The sequence below is a fragment of the Pelodiscus sinensis genome, chromosome 6, assembly GCF_052426305.1.
Source record: "Pelodiscus sinensis isolate ZL-2025 chromosome 6, ASM5242630v1, whole genome shotgun sequence".
Classification (NCBI taxonomy): Eukaryota; Metazoa; Chordata; order Testudines; family Trionychidae; genus Pelodiscus; species Pelodiscus sinensis.
This window is the reverse complement of record NC_143057.1, coordinates 17,413,364-17,427,128: the sequence shown is the minus strand read 5'-3', so window position 1 is coordinate 17,427,128 and position 13,765 is coordinate 17,413,364. Positions and strand designations below refer to the sequence as shown.

General features: G+C 49.0%; 1 protein-coding gene across 1 annotated transcript; it reads right to left on the bottom strand.

Moving 5' to 3' along the window:
* Positions 1–11,951: 11,951 nt before the first annotated feature.
* LOC149524124 (uncharacterized) lies at positions 11,952–13,556 on the bottom strand. Its single transcript, XM_089779177.1, has 2 exons — positions 12,674–13,556; positions 11,952–12,478 (listed from the first exon to the last, which is right to left on the bottom strand). The coding sequence occupies exons 1-2, from the start codon at positions 13,221–13,223 to the stop codon at positions 11,952–11,954; spliced, it is 1,077 nt and encodes a 358-aa protein (XP_089635303.1). The 5' UTR covers positions 13,224–13,556.
* Between the last annotated feature and the right edge of the window lie 209 nt (positions 13,557–13,765).

The window sequence follows — 13,765 nt, the reverse complement described above, 5'->3', positions numbered from 1 at the left end:
GGTGAGTGTACCCACACAAATTCCTTCCCCTGCTAAAATACTTGAGCCACTATCAATGTTGTTTTTCCTCTATTTATTGAGTCAATGTTCTTCTGACTTTTGCTTGCAACTTTTCTTTCACTTTTTTATTAAAAACCAATATGATGATAGTGCAGATTTTAGCATCATGGGACAGGGAAGTCCTTATCCACAAAGGTCTAATGAAACCCACTCTTGGAATACTACATGCACTTCTCTGTACTTAACCAGAAATATATTAATTAATTGGAAAGAATTTGAAGGCGAATAAACCCATAAATAAAATTAAATAAAATTAGGGGTACATGAACAGGGAAGGCTCGAACCTGAAAATTTCAGGTCCAGATATGGACACTTAAGAACTAAGGTTAGGGAAAAGAGCTGGATGGTGCAGTACTTCCATACACAGCATCCTCATCAAATATAAGCAGCCAATTGTGCTAGTAGGGCTTAAACCGGACAGTCTAGTATTTGAGCTTTCTGTTCGGGAAACAAATTGAGAAAATATAAATGTCCGGTATTTTCTAAATAAGATGTAATGTAGTTTGTGATGTAATGTCAAGTGTGTCCTGTATTTTTGTTGAAAACATCTGGCAACCCTATGTGCTAGCTGCTATCCATATACATAGTAAAAGACAATGCCTACTTTAAGGGGTTATAACCTAAATAGACATGAGACACAAAGGACAGGAGGGAGGGAGAGGAAGTATTAGCCCCATTGTACAGATAGAGAATTGAAGTACAGAAAGATTAAGCGACCTGCTCTCTCAATCACATAGGGTATATCTACACTACCACCCTAGTTCGAACTACCCATAGAATGTTTGTGACTGAACCAGTGATTGAAATGGATCTCATGGGTCACAACGCAAGATTGTCCCCGTGAGAGTGTCCTTTATCTCTGAGTCAATTAATTTGGATCAAATAAAACTTTTCATATCAAACTGAAATGTTGTGTTTCAAATTTGAACAATTTTCACACTACTTAGCATTTAAAAAATACAGTTAAAGGAAATTTTGAACAGAAATGTTATTTCAACCCCCTCCCCACCCCCGAAATATCTTATTTCAAATAGTCAAAACAATTTTTTTTCAAACTCCTACACCCAAAATGTTCTTGGGTTTCCTTAAAGAACAATTTGGCAAAACCAATGTAAAATTTGCAAAATGTTTCAGTGTTGCCAAATCTGCATTTTTTGCCCCCAAAAAGTTTCAGACAAAAAACATCATCCAGTTTCATGTTCCCAAGGACTCTAATATGCTGCCCAGCAAACTTTCCAGCCACAGCCACTTGTGCTCTTAGAAAAGCTAAATAGCCAGCACTCCGAAGTTGCAGCTCAGGCTGAGAGACCTGGGAGAGGGAGCATCAGAGGCCGTGATTCTGCCTGAGCCACAACTCTGTCAACCCCGTACAGGAAGGTCAGTGCTACAGGCTGTGCAGACACACTCTGCGAGCTTGCAAGTTGGACAGAGCTGCCTTCAAAGATAATCAAAAAGGACATATGGGGTGACTGCATTTCATGTAGACATGCTGAAAGTCTAGCTAGTTTTGGTGTTGGAGTAGTGAAGATAATTATGGAGGGTTCTGGGTAAGGTTATACAGCCTGTGCTGAAGTTCATGCTGCAAAAATTTCATTGTTCTGGTACCAGAGCAAATTAGACTAAAGTTAGCATAGATAGGTCCACACAAACTGCAATCAGGGGGTATGTCTAGACTGCATCCCTCTGTCAGCACAGGGATGCAGATTAAGCAGGTCAACATTGCAAATGAGGCAGGGATTTAAATATCCCACACCTAATTTGCATTAAAAAAGGCCATCGTGTTTTGCTGACTCAGCACTTTGTCGGCAAAAAGCAGCAGTCTAGAGGGGGATTTGTTGAGAAAGAAAGCCTTTTTCGACAGATCCCTTATGCCTCCTGCAAGGAGGTTTACAGGATCTGTCGAAAAAGGCTTTCTTTCTTGACAGATCCCCCTCTAGACTGCCGCTTTTTGCCGACAAAGTGCTGAGTCGGCAAAACGTGGTCATTTTAATGCAAATTAGGCATGGTATATTTAAATCCCTGCCTCATTTGCAATGTCGACCTGACTAATCTGCATCCCTCTGCCAACAGAGGGATGCAGTCTAGACATACTCAGGCTTATGACATGTCCTACATTAACTAAAACTAAGGAAAGGACTCCTAGATAGTTTGAACCCAGTTCTTTTTGCTGCCATTGATGGCTGGCCAAAGGCTAACACACACAATCATGAATTAAATTAATTTAAATAAATACTATTTGCTATTAAGAAATGCATTGCTATTATAAGATCAATACTATAACAGTGAAATCAACAGTGTTATTCTGGGTTTCCACCCAACACACGGAGAGCAGATTTTGACTTTCTATCTTTTATAATTCCAGAAAAATTATGGTGAACAGTTGTAAGAAATACATAATAGAAATCGACAGGATTCTTTGGCTCTGTGACATTCACCGCTGGTTTTACCAAGCAACTAAAATATAACGTGGATGGTGAGATTTTAAAGAGGAATTCAATGCAGACTCCTTTTAACTTGAACAGGAGCAGAATTTGGTGAATGCTGAACAGAACACACCACACTCATTACTCCAGAAGAGGATGATGCTCTAGGTTCTTTTATTTAATGACCATTTATCACAACATTTGCAACTGCCAGTATTCAAAAATCACGAGTCACCCCAAAAATTCAAAAGTGTTAAAAATCTCATCACGTTTAAGCCAAAGAATTAGTTCAGGGATTATTTAATTGCCATTTGTATTTTGAGTTTGGGATACACAATGTTTGTAGTTCTAGGCTTTTCTCTGCAATGACAGGGCTTGGAACTTAATTATTTCAAATAAAATAATCACATAATCAATTGTCTCCAGAAGCTGAGGTTTTAAGAATAGCACCAAATAATAAGAAACTCAAGATAAAAGATTAAGAAAGTTGGGATCCCTAATCATGCTGCACAACTTGTTCAATCTCCTTCAATTTATGGGGCAGCACTCCATTTTGGGGTTGCCAACCCAGTATTTTTAAAATATGGAGTGGACCTCAGATGTCCCCAGTCTTGATTTCAGCCACTGGGGAAGTTCTTTCTCCTCCCCTGTCCTTTACAAGAGGTGTGCTCTCTGTCTCTCTCATCCCTTGCAGTTTCTGTTCAGCTTTTTGTCTGCTGCTGGTACCTCAATTAGAGGTAGCAGGTGCTGGTCTCCCCCTGTTGTTACATTGAGTAGCATTTAGGAAGGCAGTAGCTAGAGGAGGCTTTGCTCAGTTGATTGTGGGGTGAAGTTTTCAGTGGGTGTCCAGGGGAATTGGGACAAATGAGAGTTGTGTTGCACTCTATGCATGGCTGTCAAGTTGCCAACCAGTGGCACTTTGCAAAGTGATGTGTCAGAGTGTTGCTTTGGCCTGGATTAAATGGACTAGAGAGATGGTCTGGTCCATGGCAGAAGCATTCACCCCATTTGAAATACGGACTAAAAACCTCCTGTGCTGACAAGTACAAGACAGACAATGTTTTCATTGAAATAAGGGATCTGCCTGATAACATAAGGCTGTTGGCATCCCCAGTTGTGTCAGTGCAAATTCAGAGTAACACCATTGATCACACCTGCTATAACAAAGGCTTTGTTTTTATTGCTGCCATCTTTTCTCCAATTAAAAATGAAATGAAATGGTGTGAAATAAAAAATAAACTAGGTATATCCTTCTCCAAAGGGGTTTTCATAATGCCAGAAATATTAAGTGTAATGAAGTTTTCCATTTCATTCCTACTTTGAAGTAGGAATAAGAGATCCTCCGGAAAAGGGCTTTATTCCGGAGGATCACGCCAGTCTAGACGCTTTTTTCCAGCTTTTCCCCAAGCCGGAAAAAAAGCTGCGGACATGTTTATTTAAATCCGCGGGGGATATTTAAATGCCCCGCGGATTTCCCTATCCTGACTTACCTGATTTGCATGACTTTTCCGGAAATTGTGGCCAGTGTAGACGTAGCCATACAGTACAGAATATACACAAATTAAGAAAAAAAATTGTTAGTTTATATCTATACTTTATATGATACAGGGATGATCTAGATCAGAGGTGAGCAAAAGGGCCTCCGCAGGCCAGATCCGGCCCACCAAGCGAGTTGATCTGGCCTGTGGAGGCCCTGCCACTCCCTCTCCCAATCAGGGCCTGGGGGCAGAGGGAAGCGCATGAAGTTTCATTCACCCTGCTCCCACCCTGCCAGGAGCGTGTGGTGTTTAGAAGCGCCACACACTCCTGCCAGGGTGGGAGGAGACTTCACGCACTCCCCCATCACCAGACCAATCTTGGTCTGTGGGTGGGGAAGCAAAGAAGTGTCCTGGCCTCACTCCTTCCACCTGAGACCCCGCCCCTTCTGGTGTGGCCCTGGGCCACTTCAAAAATTTCTGAAGTGGCCCTGGTAAAAAATTATTGCCCACCCCGATCTAGACAGTGCTTGGTCATGCTGTGAAGGCAGGAGACTGGACTTGTTGACCTCTCGAGGTCCCTTCCAGTGCTAGTGTTCTATGATTCTTTGATTCTACCTGAGCAATCAAACAGCATTATATAATGGGGATTTGTTGCCTAGATTATACATTTCCCTCACCAGCTCATCACCCACACTGCTGTAACAGCTCCCAGAAAAACACTGCATGACAACGTATTAGAGAGATGTCTTGGAACACTGAAACATTGAAAATTTTAGACATGCTTAGTACTAGACCATAATTGGTGTTGCCATTTCACAGTGTGTTGGTGGTTTGCATTCAGTAAGTGCACCTGACAGTGTCAGTCTTTTTTCTCTCACTACCTGCTTGACAAGGTGTAAACATTGGCCCATTTTCAAGCAGAGTGTATCTTTGTCACATAGATCTGAAGTGACTGCACAATGGTAGGTCACAGTCAGTCACTTTGCTATGCCTCTATTATTGCTATCTGTATTGATTTAAATCATCACTATTTTCCCATAAAGAAAATTCCCAATATTTAGTTTAGATCTTTTTTCCATAAGTAAATAGTATGACTATGAGACAATATTGGGATGGATGTGCCATTAACCCTTACTGCAAAATATAATGAATGGCTCTTTTTTTCTCTAGGATACAAGACCTATCACGGCAAAAAATGAAGAAGAGCATGGAAATAGATAGGACAACACATTGGTTTTAGAGGTTTTTTTGTTTCATGGCACAGAAAATGTCTAGTGTTAAAAATGAATACAGGCAGTCCCCGGGTTACGTACAAGATAGGGACTGTAGGTTTGTTCTTAAGTTGAATCTGTATGTAAGTCGGAACTGGCGTCCAGATTCAGCCGCTGCTGAAACTGACCGCCAGTTCTGACTTACATACAGATTCAACTTAAGAACCCCAAGCTTCCCCAAGTCAGCTGCTGCTGAAACTGATGAGCGCTGATTCCAGGAAGCCTGGAGCAGAGCAACTTTGCCTCGGGCTTCCTGTAGTCAGCGCTGGTCAGTTTCAGCAGCGGCTGACTTGGGGACGCCTGGGGCAGAGCAACTGGGGTGCTGCTGGGTTGCTCCAGTAGCACCCCTCGGCGCTACTGGACCAACCCAGCAGCACCCCAGCTGCTCTGCCCCAGGTGTCCTGATTCAGCCACTGCTGAAACTGACCAGCAGCGGCTGAATCAGGACCTGGGGCAGAGCAGCTGGGATGCTGCCGGGTTGGTCCAGTAGTGCCCAGAGCGGGTGCTGCAGGACCAATCCGCAGCGTCCCAGCTGCTCTGCTCCAGGGTCCAAAACAAAAGCCTGGTCTGCTGGGGGGGGGGGCACACTATCCGCGCCTCCCCCCCCCCAGCAGACCAGGGACACGGGGAGCAGAGCCGCAGCGGCAGCGGGGTGCCGCGCCTCTGAGGCTTTGCTCTGGCAAAGTCTCAGAGGCGCGGGACCCCTCCCCCCCGCGGCTGCGGCTTCAGTCCCGGTGCCTGTGGTCTGCTGGGGACCGACCCCAGCAGACCACAGGCACCGGGTCTCAAGCGGCAGCAGCGGCGGTTCCCGCGCTTCTGAGGCTTTGCTCTGGCAAAGCCTCAGAAGCGCGGGAACCCGCCCCGTGCCCCTGGTCTGCTGGAGACGGTCTCCAGCAGACCAGGGGCACCGGAGCAGCTTACGAACGGGGCTTTCTCGCCCCGGAGCTCGCAGGTAGCAATCCGCCACCTCGACCTCCGGGGCGAGAAAGCCCCGTTTGTAAGTGCGGATCCGACATAAGTCGGATCCGCGTAAGTCGGGGACTGCCTGTATAAGCACCTGCATAAAATGGCTGGAATCCTGGATTTTACTTGAGTAAGAACTCGGGGGAAACTCTTGTTCAGGTCAATGGAAGCTTTTCCTGAGTAACGATTGTATAAAAATGGAACAGGACTGCAGGATATGGACTAAAGAAGGACTTATTTTTCCATCCTCCACCACTCTCTGGTGAATGACATTAATTTGTTTGTGCAACAGGAATAAGTCATTTTGCTTCTGTTTTCAAATAACTGGTATGTAAATTCATTTTTTAAAAGTTTTTTTCAGTATGAAAATGGATGGTGATAACTTAATCTATTCCAAGCACTCTGGCTATGGATCCTGGATTTTTTTTATTACTTTGTTTTGTTTTGTTAAAAAGACCAAAATGGGAATACAGAGAAATACAAACTGCTGCCATTTCAAAGGCAAAGGTGTCATGATTATAAATAAACTCCTACATGGGAAATAAATAGTGGTAAGAAGAAAACTGCTTTGGTCATGTATTGCCTGGGAATAAAAACACAGGAAGGTGTTACTGAAAAGGGAGTCTTTACAGATGTCCAGAGATACAAGTGTCCAAAAGGAATGCTCTAAGGCTCACACTAAAACTACTTCACTAGGAGGGTGGTGAAGCACTGGAATGGGTTACCTAGGGAGGTGATAAAAACCTCTAGGGATGGCGATTCTAAGGTCCAGTTTGGCAAAGACCTGGCTGGGATGATTTAGTTGGGCTGGTCCTGCTTTGGGCAGAGGATTGGACTCAATGACCCCCTGAGGTCTCTTCCAGCCCTAGGATTCTATTTTGCATAGTAACATACTTAAATATATCTATTATTACTGACAACCACTTACATCCTACTTTTTATACTTAATAGAATCATTTTTAAGTATTAATAAATCCAGTGTAAATAATTGTTATGGAGGGGAGGACAACTGTACATATGTTTTGCTGATAAAGAGAACAAATAAATGAGCTTGCTCTGTGTAAAACTTGTATGCAAAGTAAGACGATTTATCTAGGACTTTGATCCCATTGGAACTGTGCTCTTCAGTGCCGTCTCAAGTCCCTCTAGGTATGTCTACACTAGCTTGTTAATTCGAGCTAGGTAGGCAAATCAGGCAACTGGAGTTGCAAATGAAGCCTGGGATTTAAATAACCAGAGCTTTATTTGCATGTTCCCACCCGGCCGCTATTTTTCAATCCCCCTTAGTTTGAACGAACTGCCCGCGGCTACACGCGGCTGTTTAAAGTTAATCCAAACTAAACCCTTAGTTCGGATTAACTGTTACCCCTCGTGGAATGAGGTGTAACAGTTAATCTGAACTAAGGACTTAGTTCAGATTAACTTTAAACTGCCACGTGCAGCCGCGGGAAGTTTGTTCGAACTAAGGGGGATTTAAAAATGGCGGCCGGACGGGAACATGCAAATAAAGCCCGGGATATTTAAATCCCGGACTTCATTTGCAACTCCGGTTGCCTGATTTGCCTACCTAGCTCAAATTAATGAGCTAATGTAGACATACCCTATGAGTGGTCTTTCCCAGAGCTAAGCTGCTCCTAATGTCTGTGTTGCCCTGGTGTGGGCAGTGATCTCAACTCTTTGCTTTATGTTGGGGAGACCAAAGGTTCTGGCTCAGCAAGACAGTGCAATAGGTGCCCCAGAGGGCAGGTAAGCAGACTCAGTGCTATGATCTGCCTGCCCATCAAATGACAGTCTCAAGGAGATCTCTATGACCCAACCCATCACACCCATATCTCTTATTTTTCACTGTAGTGCCAAGGAGCCCCAATCATAAACCACAACCCTGCTGTGCTAGGCACTAACAAGCACAGAACTAAAAGTTGTTGCCCCTGCTCCCCGAAGAGCTTATCTAGGTCTTCTCCTACATGCTTGCTCTCTCCTATTCTTCTACTTCATTTCTTTATTGCTGACTTCATTCTGCTCTTTTCAAGTACCTCTAGATAAATGGAGTTAATTTTGGACACTGGAGCGACACCACTATTTGTGATTCATGCAATATGAGTAGCTATTTTTATACAGTTTCCTATGTAAGATCCCTAATCACCTACTCCATCTACAGGATCTTTTTTCATTGAGCTACTTGCTAGTTTAGTGTAACTGCCAAGAAAGATGTGGCTGATTCTAGCTGAACATATAAACAATTCACATCTAATCTTTCACCTATTCCAGAGGAAGTGGCTATGACACACTTTCATTTTATTTTTGCCCATCTCGTTATTTGAGAAGACATAGTTAAAATTAACAAACAGTAACTTTTGCCATTTAAAATTGTCAAGTGTCTCTTGGTTTGGCAGAGATCTGCCACGTTATCAGATGCATGGCACTGCGGCATTACATGATGACAGGACACTTCAAGAAGAGAACATGTCAGTACTCTGAGCTTAAATAGACAAATATTTTGAACTGCTATCAGTTTAATAGCAACTTGCCAAGCTCCAATGATATACAACAGTAAATCCAGAGCAGTAAATTCCTCCACAACTCAATTATGAATAAAGAATACTGTGAATCAGGTTAGCACTATTGTTTAGTAGTTAAAGCACATATTTAATTCAGTCAAAAGCAAAAAAAGAACGTACGGTCTTTTATAAAAAGTCTGACAAAAATATATACTACATCAACTTGACAGTTCTAGCTATCCCCTAGCGTATCACGCCACTTTAAAACCATGCCTTTCTAAGGTTATTTTTTAAACAAAAATATGAAATAGGGTCAAGGGAAAACATAACTCACACAAATTATCTACACATTCCACGAGGAGTAACAGTAGTTCGAACTAGGAAGCCTAGTCCAAACTACCTAGTTCGTGCCGCGTGTAGCCGCGCGGCACAGGGTTCAAACCAGCCAGGATTTAAAAATGGCGGTGCCCAGCTTATGCAAATGAAGCCCGGGAAATTCAAATCCCGGGCTTCATTTGCAAGTGCGGTATGCCTACATTACCCCGCTAGTTCAAACTAGCGGGGTAGTGTAGACATACCCTTTGATACCAACAATGTCATAGTTATGTTCATTTATTAGCATTTCCAGTTCTTTCTGCTTATTACTCATGCTTTTTGCATTTGTATATAGGCATCTAAGGTACTGATTTGACCTTGCCTCCCAGTTCTGCCTTGTCCCTCCTTTTTCTCTGCTATTATAGCCCACACTCCCTCCCATTTTCAACCCATCTCCCAGGTCTCCATGTTCTTCACTTACTGTGGGCTTTGGTCACCTGCCCCCGTTGAACCTGGTTTAAAGCCCTCCTCACTTGGTTAGCTAGTCTGCATCCAAATACGGTCTTCCCCTTCCTCAAAAGGTGAACCCTTCAAATTGGTTTTGAAATGTTTATTTATACATCAACAAAAATTGTGATGCATCACTCCAGTTCAAAAAAATGGTTGAAAAGTTAAATCAAAGGAGTCATTCATCCTTAAGGCAGACTAATTGCTATAGTCATTCTATACAACAGAGATGGAACATATATCCCCTTTTAAAATTAACAAGTGAACACTGCATTTATTGTTTTTCAACTTGACTATTTCAATTGTGTCAGTGAAAAGCTTTAGGGTACGTCTACACTACAGCGCTAGTTCGAACTAACTAGTTCGAATTAGTTAATTCGAACTAAGCTAGTTCGAACTAGCGCATCTAGAACTAAAAACTAGTTCGAACTAGCGTTTTGCTAGTTCGAACTAGCGCGTCCACACTGATTGGACGCAGGGGGCATTTAAGGGCAGCTGAAACCGGTTCTGGCAGGGCATCAGGTCAGCAGTTGCTTTGTGTGGCTGCTGTCTGAGGCTATCTGAGCTCGTGCTTAAAGGGACCCCCCCTGGACAGCCGGTTCTCAGCTTTTCCTGCTTGCTTGCCAACCTCGCCGAGGGATAGCAAAGCGTCGGTCTCTGTGCCCGTCTGTGTCGGTGCTTCCCTTCGGGGGGGCCGCCGCAGGTGGCAACATGGAGCCACGGCTCGCCCTGCACCTTCTGGTGCACGTTCTGGACTTGCTGCTGCAAGCCTGCCAGCAATGGCTCGAGGCTGCCTGGCACCACCTGGGGAACGTCAGCCCCCTGCCTCTCCGCCTGGCCGCCCTGGGGGCCATGGAGGAGCCGCGGCGGCGCCCCGGCACCGGCGTGCCCCGCCGCATCTGGCGTCTGGACACCAGCAGCGACTGGTGGGACCGCATCGTCCTGGAGCACTGGGACGACCGACAGTGGACCCAGAACTTTAGGATGAGGAGGGACACCTTCCTGGAGCTCTGCGAGTGGCTCGCCCCTGCCCTGCAAAGAAGGGACACTCGCATGAGGCCCGCCATCCCCCTCCAGAAGCGGGTGGCCATCGCCCTCTGGAAGCTCTCCACGCCGGACAGCTACCGATCCGTCGGGAACCAGTTCGGCGTGGGGAGATCCACTGTCGGAGCAGTGCTCATGCAGGTACGGCGCTCGTCGGCCACCGAGCCGGGGGGGAGGGGGGCTGCGAGGAGGGGATGGGCCGCCCCAGGGACAAAGGGGCGGGAGGAGGCGAAAGCGCCCCGCACCGGAGGGGTCGGGCTGTCCCGGCCGTACTACACGCCGCCAGGGGGGTTGCTTCCGGGAGTGGGGCGCGGGGCACTGCCAGGGCACGCACGCTCCCAGCCACCCGGGCGCCCCACTGATTGACGCTTTGCTGTGTCTCTCTCCGCAGGTGGTCAAGGCCATCAACCGGGTGCTGCTCCGCAGGGTGGTCCGCCTCGCCAACCCGGATGCCGTCATCCGGGGATTCGGCGCCCTCGGCTTCCCCAACTGCGGGGGGGCCATCGACGGGACGCACATCCCCATCCGTGCCCCGGAACACCAGGCGTCCCGGTACGTGAACCGCAAGGGGTACTTCTCCGTCATCCTGCAGGCCGTATGTGACCACCGGGGACAGTTGACGGACATAAATGTGGGCTGGTCCGGCAAAGCACACGACGCCCGGGTGTACCGGAACTCCTCCGTGTGCCAGCGGCTGCAGGACGGGACCTTCTTCCCCGACCGCCACATCAGGGTCGGGGACGTGGACATGCCCGTCTGCCTGGTGGGGGATGCCGCCTACCCACTGCAGCCCTGGCTCATGAAGCCCTACACGGGACACCTCAATCCCTCCCGCCAGGCCTTCAATAACAGGCTGAGCAGGGCCCGCATCGTGGTGGAGGGGGCCTTCGGGCGACTGAAAGCCCGCTTTCGATGCCTCCTCACCCGTCTGGACCTGGCCGAGCACAACATCCCTCCCGTGGTGGCGGCATGTTGTGTGCTCCACAATTTGTGTGAGCGGAAGGGGGAGGCTTTCTTGCCAGCCTGGATGGCTGAGGCTGACCGCATGGCTGGACACTACGGTCAGCCCCGCACCGCCGCCGTCCGGGAAGCCCAGCGGGGGGCCATCCGGATCCGGGAAGCCCTGCGGGAGAGCTTCCAGGTGGAGGAGGAGGAGGACTGACCTCTCCCTGCATACCCCACCGGGGCCTTCTTCCACCCTACCCCCCCCTTCCCCTTTCCCCTCCCTACCTACTGTCAAATAAAGACACCTGTTTTTCCAACAAAAACGTCTGTTTATTTCACAGAACTGGGGTGGGGGAGGGAGGAATGAAGGTGGGAGAAGGGAGGGGGAAACCTGGGACGAGGGAGCTGGAAGGGGAGGGGAGGGAAGGGAGGAAGGGAAAGGAAAGCTCAGGGGTGGGAGTCTGGGTGCCTCTCCCGTCTCGCCACACTGCGGGTCCGGGGGCGTCGGTGGGGAATGGTTGTGGAGGGGGGGGCAGAGAGGACAGGGGGTGTGGAGGAAGCAGGAGCGGAAGCAGGAGGAGCAGGAGGAGCAGGGGGAGCAGGGGGAGCAAGAGGGGGAGCAAGAGGGGGAGCAAGAGGGGGAGCAGGGGGAGCAAGAGGGGGAGCAAGAGGGGGAGCAGGGGGAGCAAGAGGGGGAGCAAGAGGGGGAGCAGGGGGAGGAGGAAATGGAAAGCGGTCTAGCAGGCTCTGGAGGTGGCCTCGCAGGGCACGGCCCTGCTCCTCCAGGGCCTCCAGACTCCTCTGGCGCAGCCTGAGGTCCTCCTGGACCCAGTGGTCCTGGAGACGGAGCTGTCGGTCCAGGAACCGGAGATGCCGCCTCTGGTAGTCCTCCTGGTTCCTGGCTGTCCTGCTTGCCCGGGCGCGGGCGGCTGCTGCAGGCGGGGTGGTGCGCCCTGCAGTCCCCGGTGCTGCAGCTGTGGTGCAAGAAGACCAGCGGTCAATTACCCCAGGGGCCCAGGTGTGTGAAACCCAGCTCCCCTCTGCAAGGCCAGGGCCCCTGCAGGATCCCCAGCTGCTGCTCCGTAGTGGGCAAGGCCCAGGCGCACGGTCCCGGGGCTCCCTCTCGCCCCAGCCCCCCGTACACATAAGGGGAACACGAGGGTACTCACAGGTGGATGCCTCCCCGGCCTCTGATGATGCAGGCGAGCGGCTCTGTGGGGTGCCTCGGGGGTCCCGGGTCCTGGGAAGGCTGGCAGCAGGCTCCTGGCTCTCAGAGCCCTCTTCCTCCTCCTCGGTGTCCAGGAGCGGTCCCTCTGCCCCGGGGTCAATCACGTCCCGGGGGGCAGGGACGGCATGAGGCCCCAGGATGCGGTCCAGGGCATGGAAGTGGGGGCAGGCCTCCGGGTCAGCCCCTGGCAGGCAGGCCCGGGAGTAGGACTGCCGCAAGTCTTTAATCTTGCAGCGCACCTGCTCCCGGCTGCGCTGGTGGCCCCTGGCGGCCAGGCTGGCAGCCATGCGTCCATAGACGGCCGCGTTCCGGTGGCTAGTGCGGAGATCGTGGACATTTGAGGCTTCCCCCCAAACCTCGATGAGGTCCACGATCTCCGCACTTGACCAGGCGGGCGCCCGCCTTTTGCGCCCCCGGGCAGGCTCCCGGGAGCCGCCAGGCTGGTCGTGGGGAGCAGTGGAGGGCTGGGAACCCTCGGATGGCTGGCTCATCCTGTGGCAGGTGCAGGCTGTGCAGGCACGGGTGCTTGCAGCCTTGCAACTGGCACAAAGTGAGTAGCCAGCCCGTGGCCCTTTAAGGGCTCCGGGGCCGGGAGGGGGGCAATAGAGTTTCCCTGGTGTTGGCCAGAGTGGCCACCAGGGAAACCTGGGAAGCCTTAGCCTCCCACTAGTTCGAACTAAAGGGCTACACAGCCCTTAGTTCGAACTAGCTAGTTCGAACTAGGCGTTAGTCCTCGTAAAATGAGGTTTACCTAGTTCGAACTAAGCGCTCCGTTAGTTCGAATTAAGTTCGAACTAACGGAGCGCTAGTGTAGCGCATAGGAAAGTTAGTTCGAACTAACGTCCGTTAGTTCGAACTAACTTTCTAGTGTAGACATACCCTCAGATACATATTCCAACCTGGCAAAGCCTAGTGCCAGTAATAGCATGTGTACAGTGGCAGAGTTTTCACAGAACAGACTGTTTAATGTAATATACGGAGAGCATTGCCAGCTGGTAACTAAACAATCACAGAATGATTTTGTTTTGCAGGT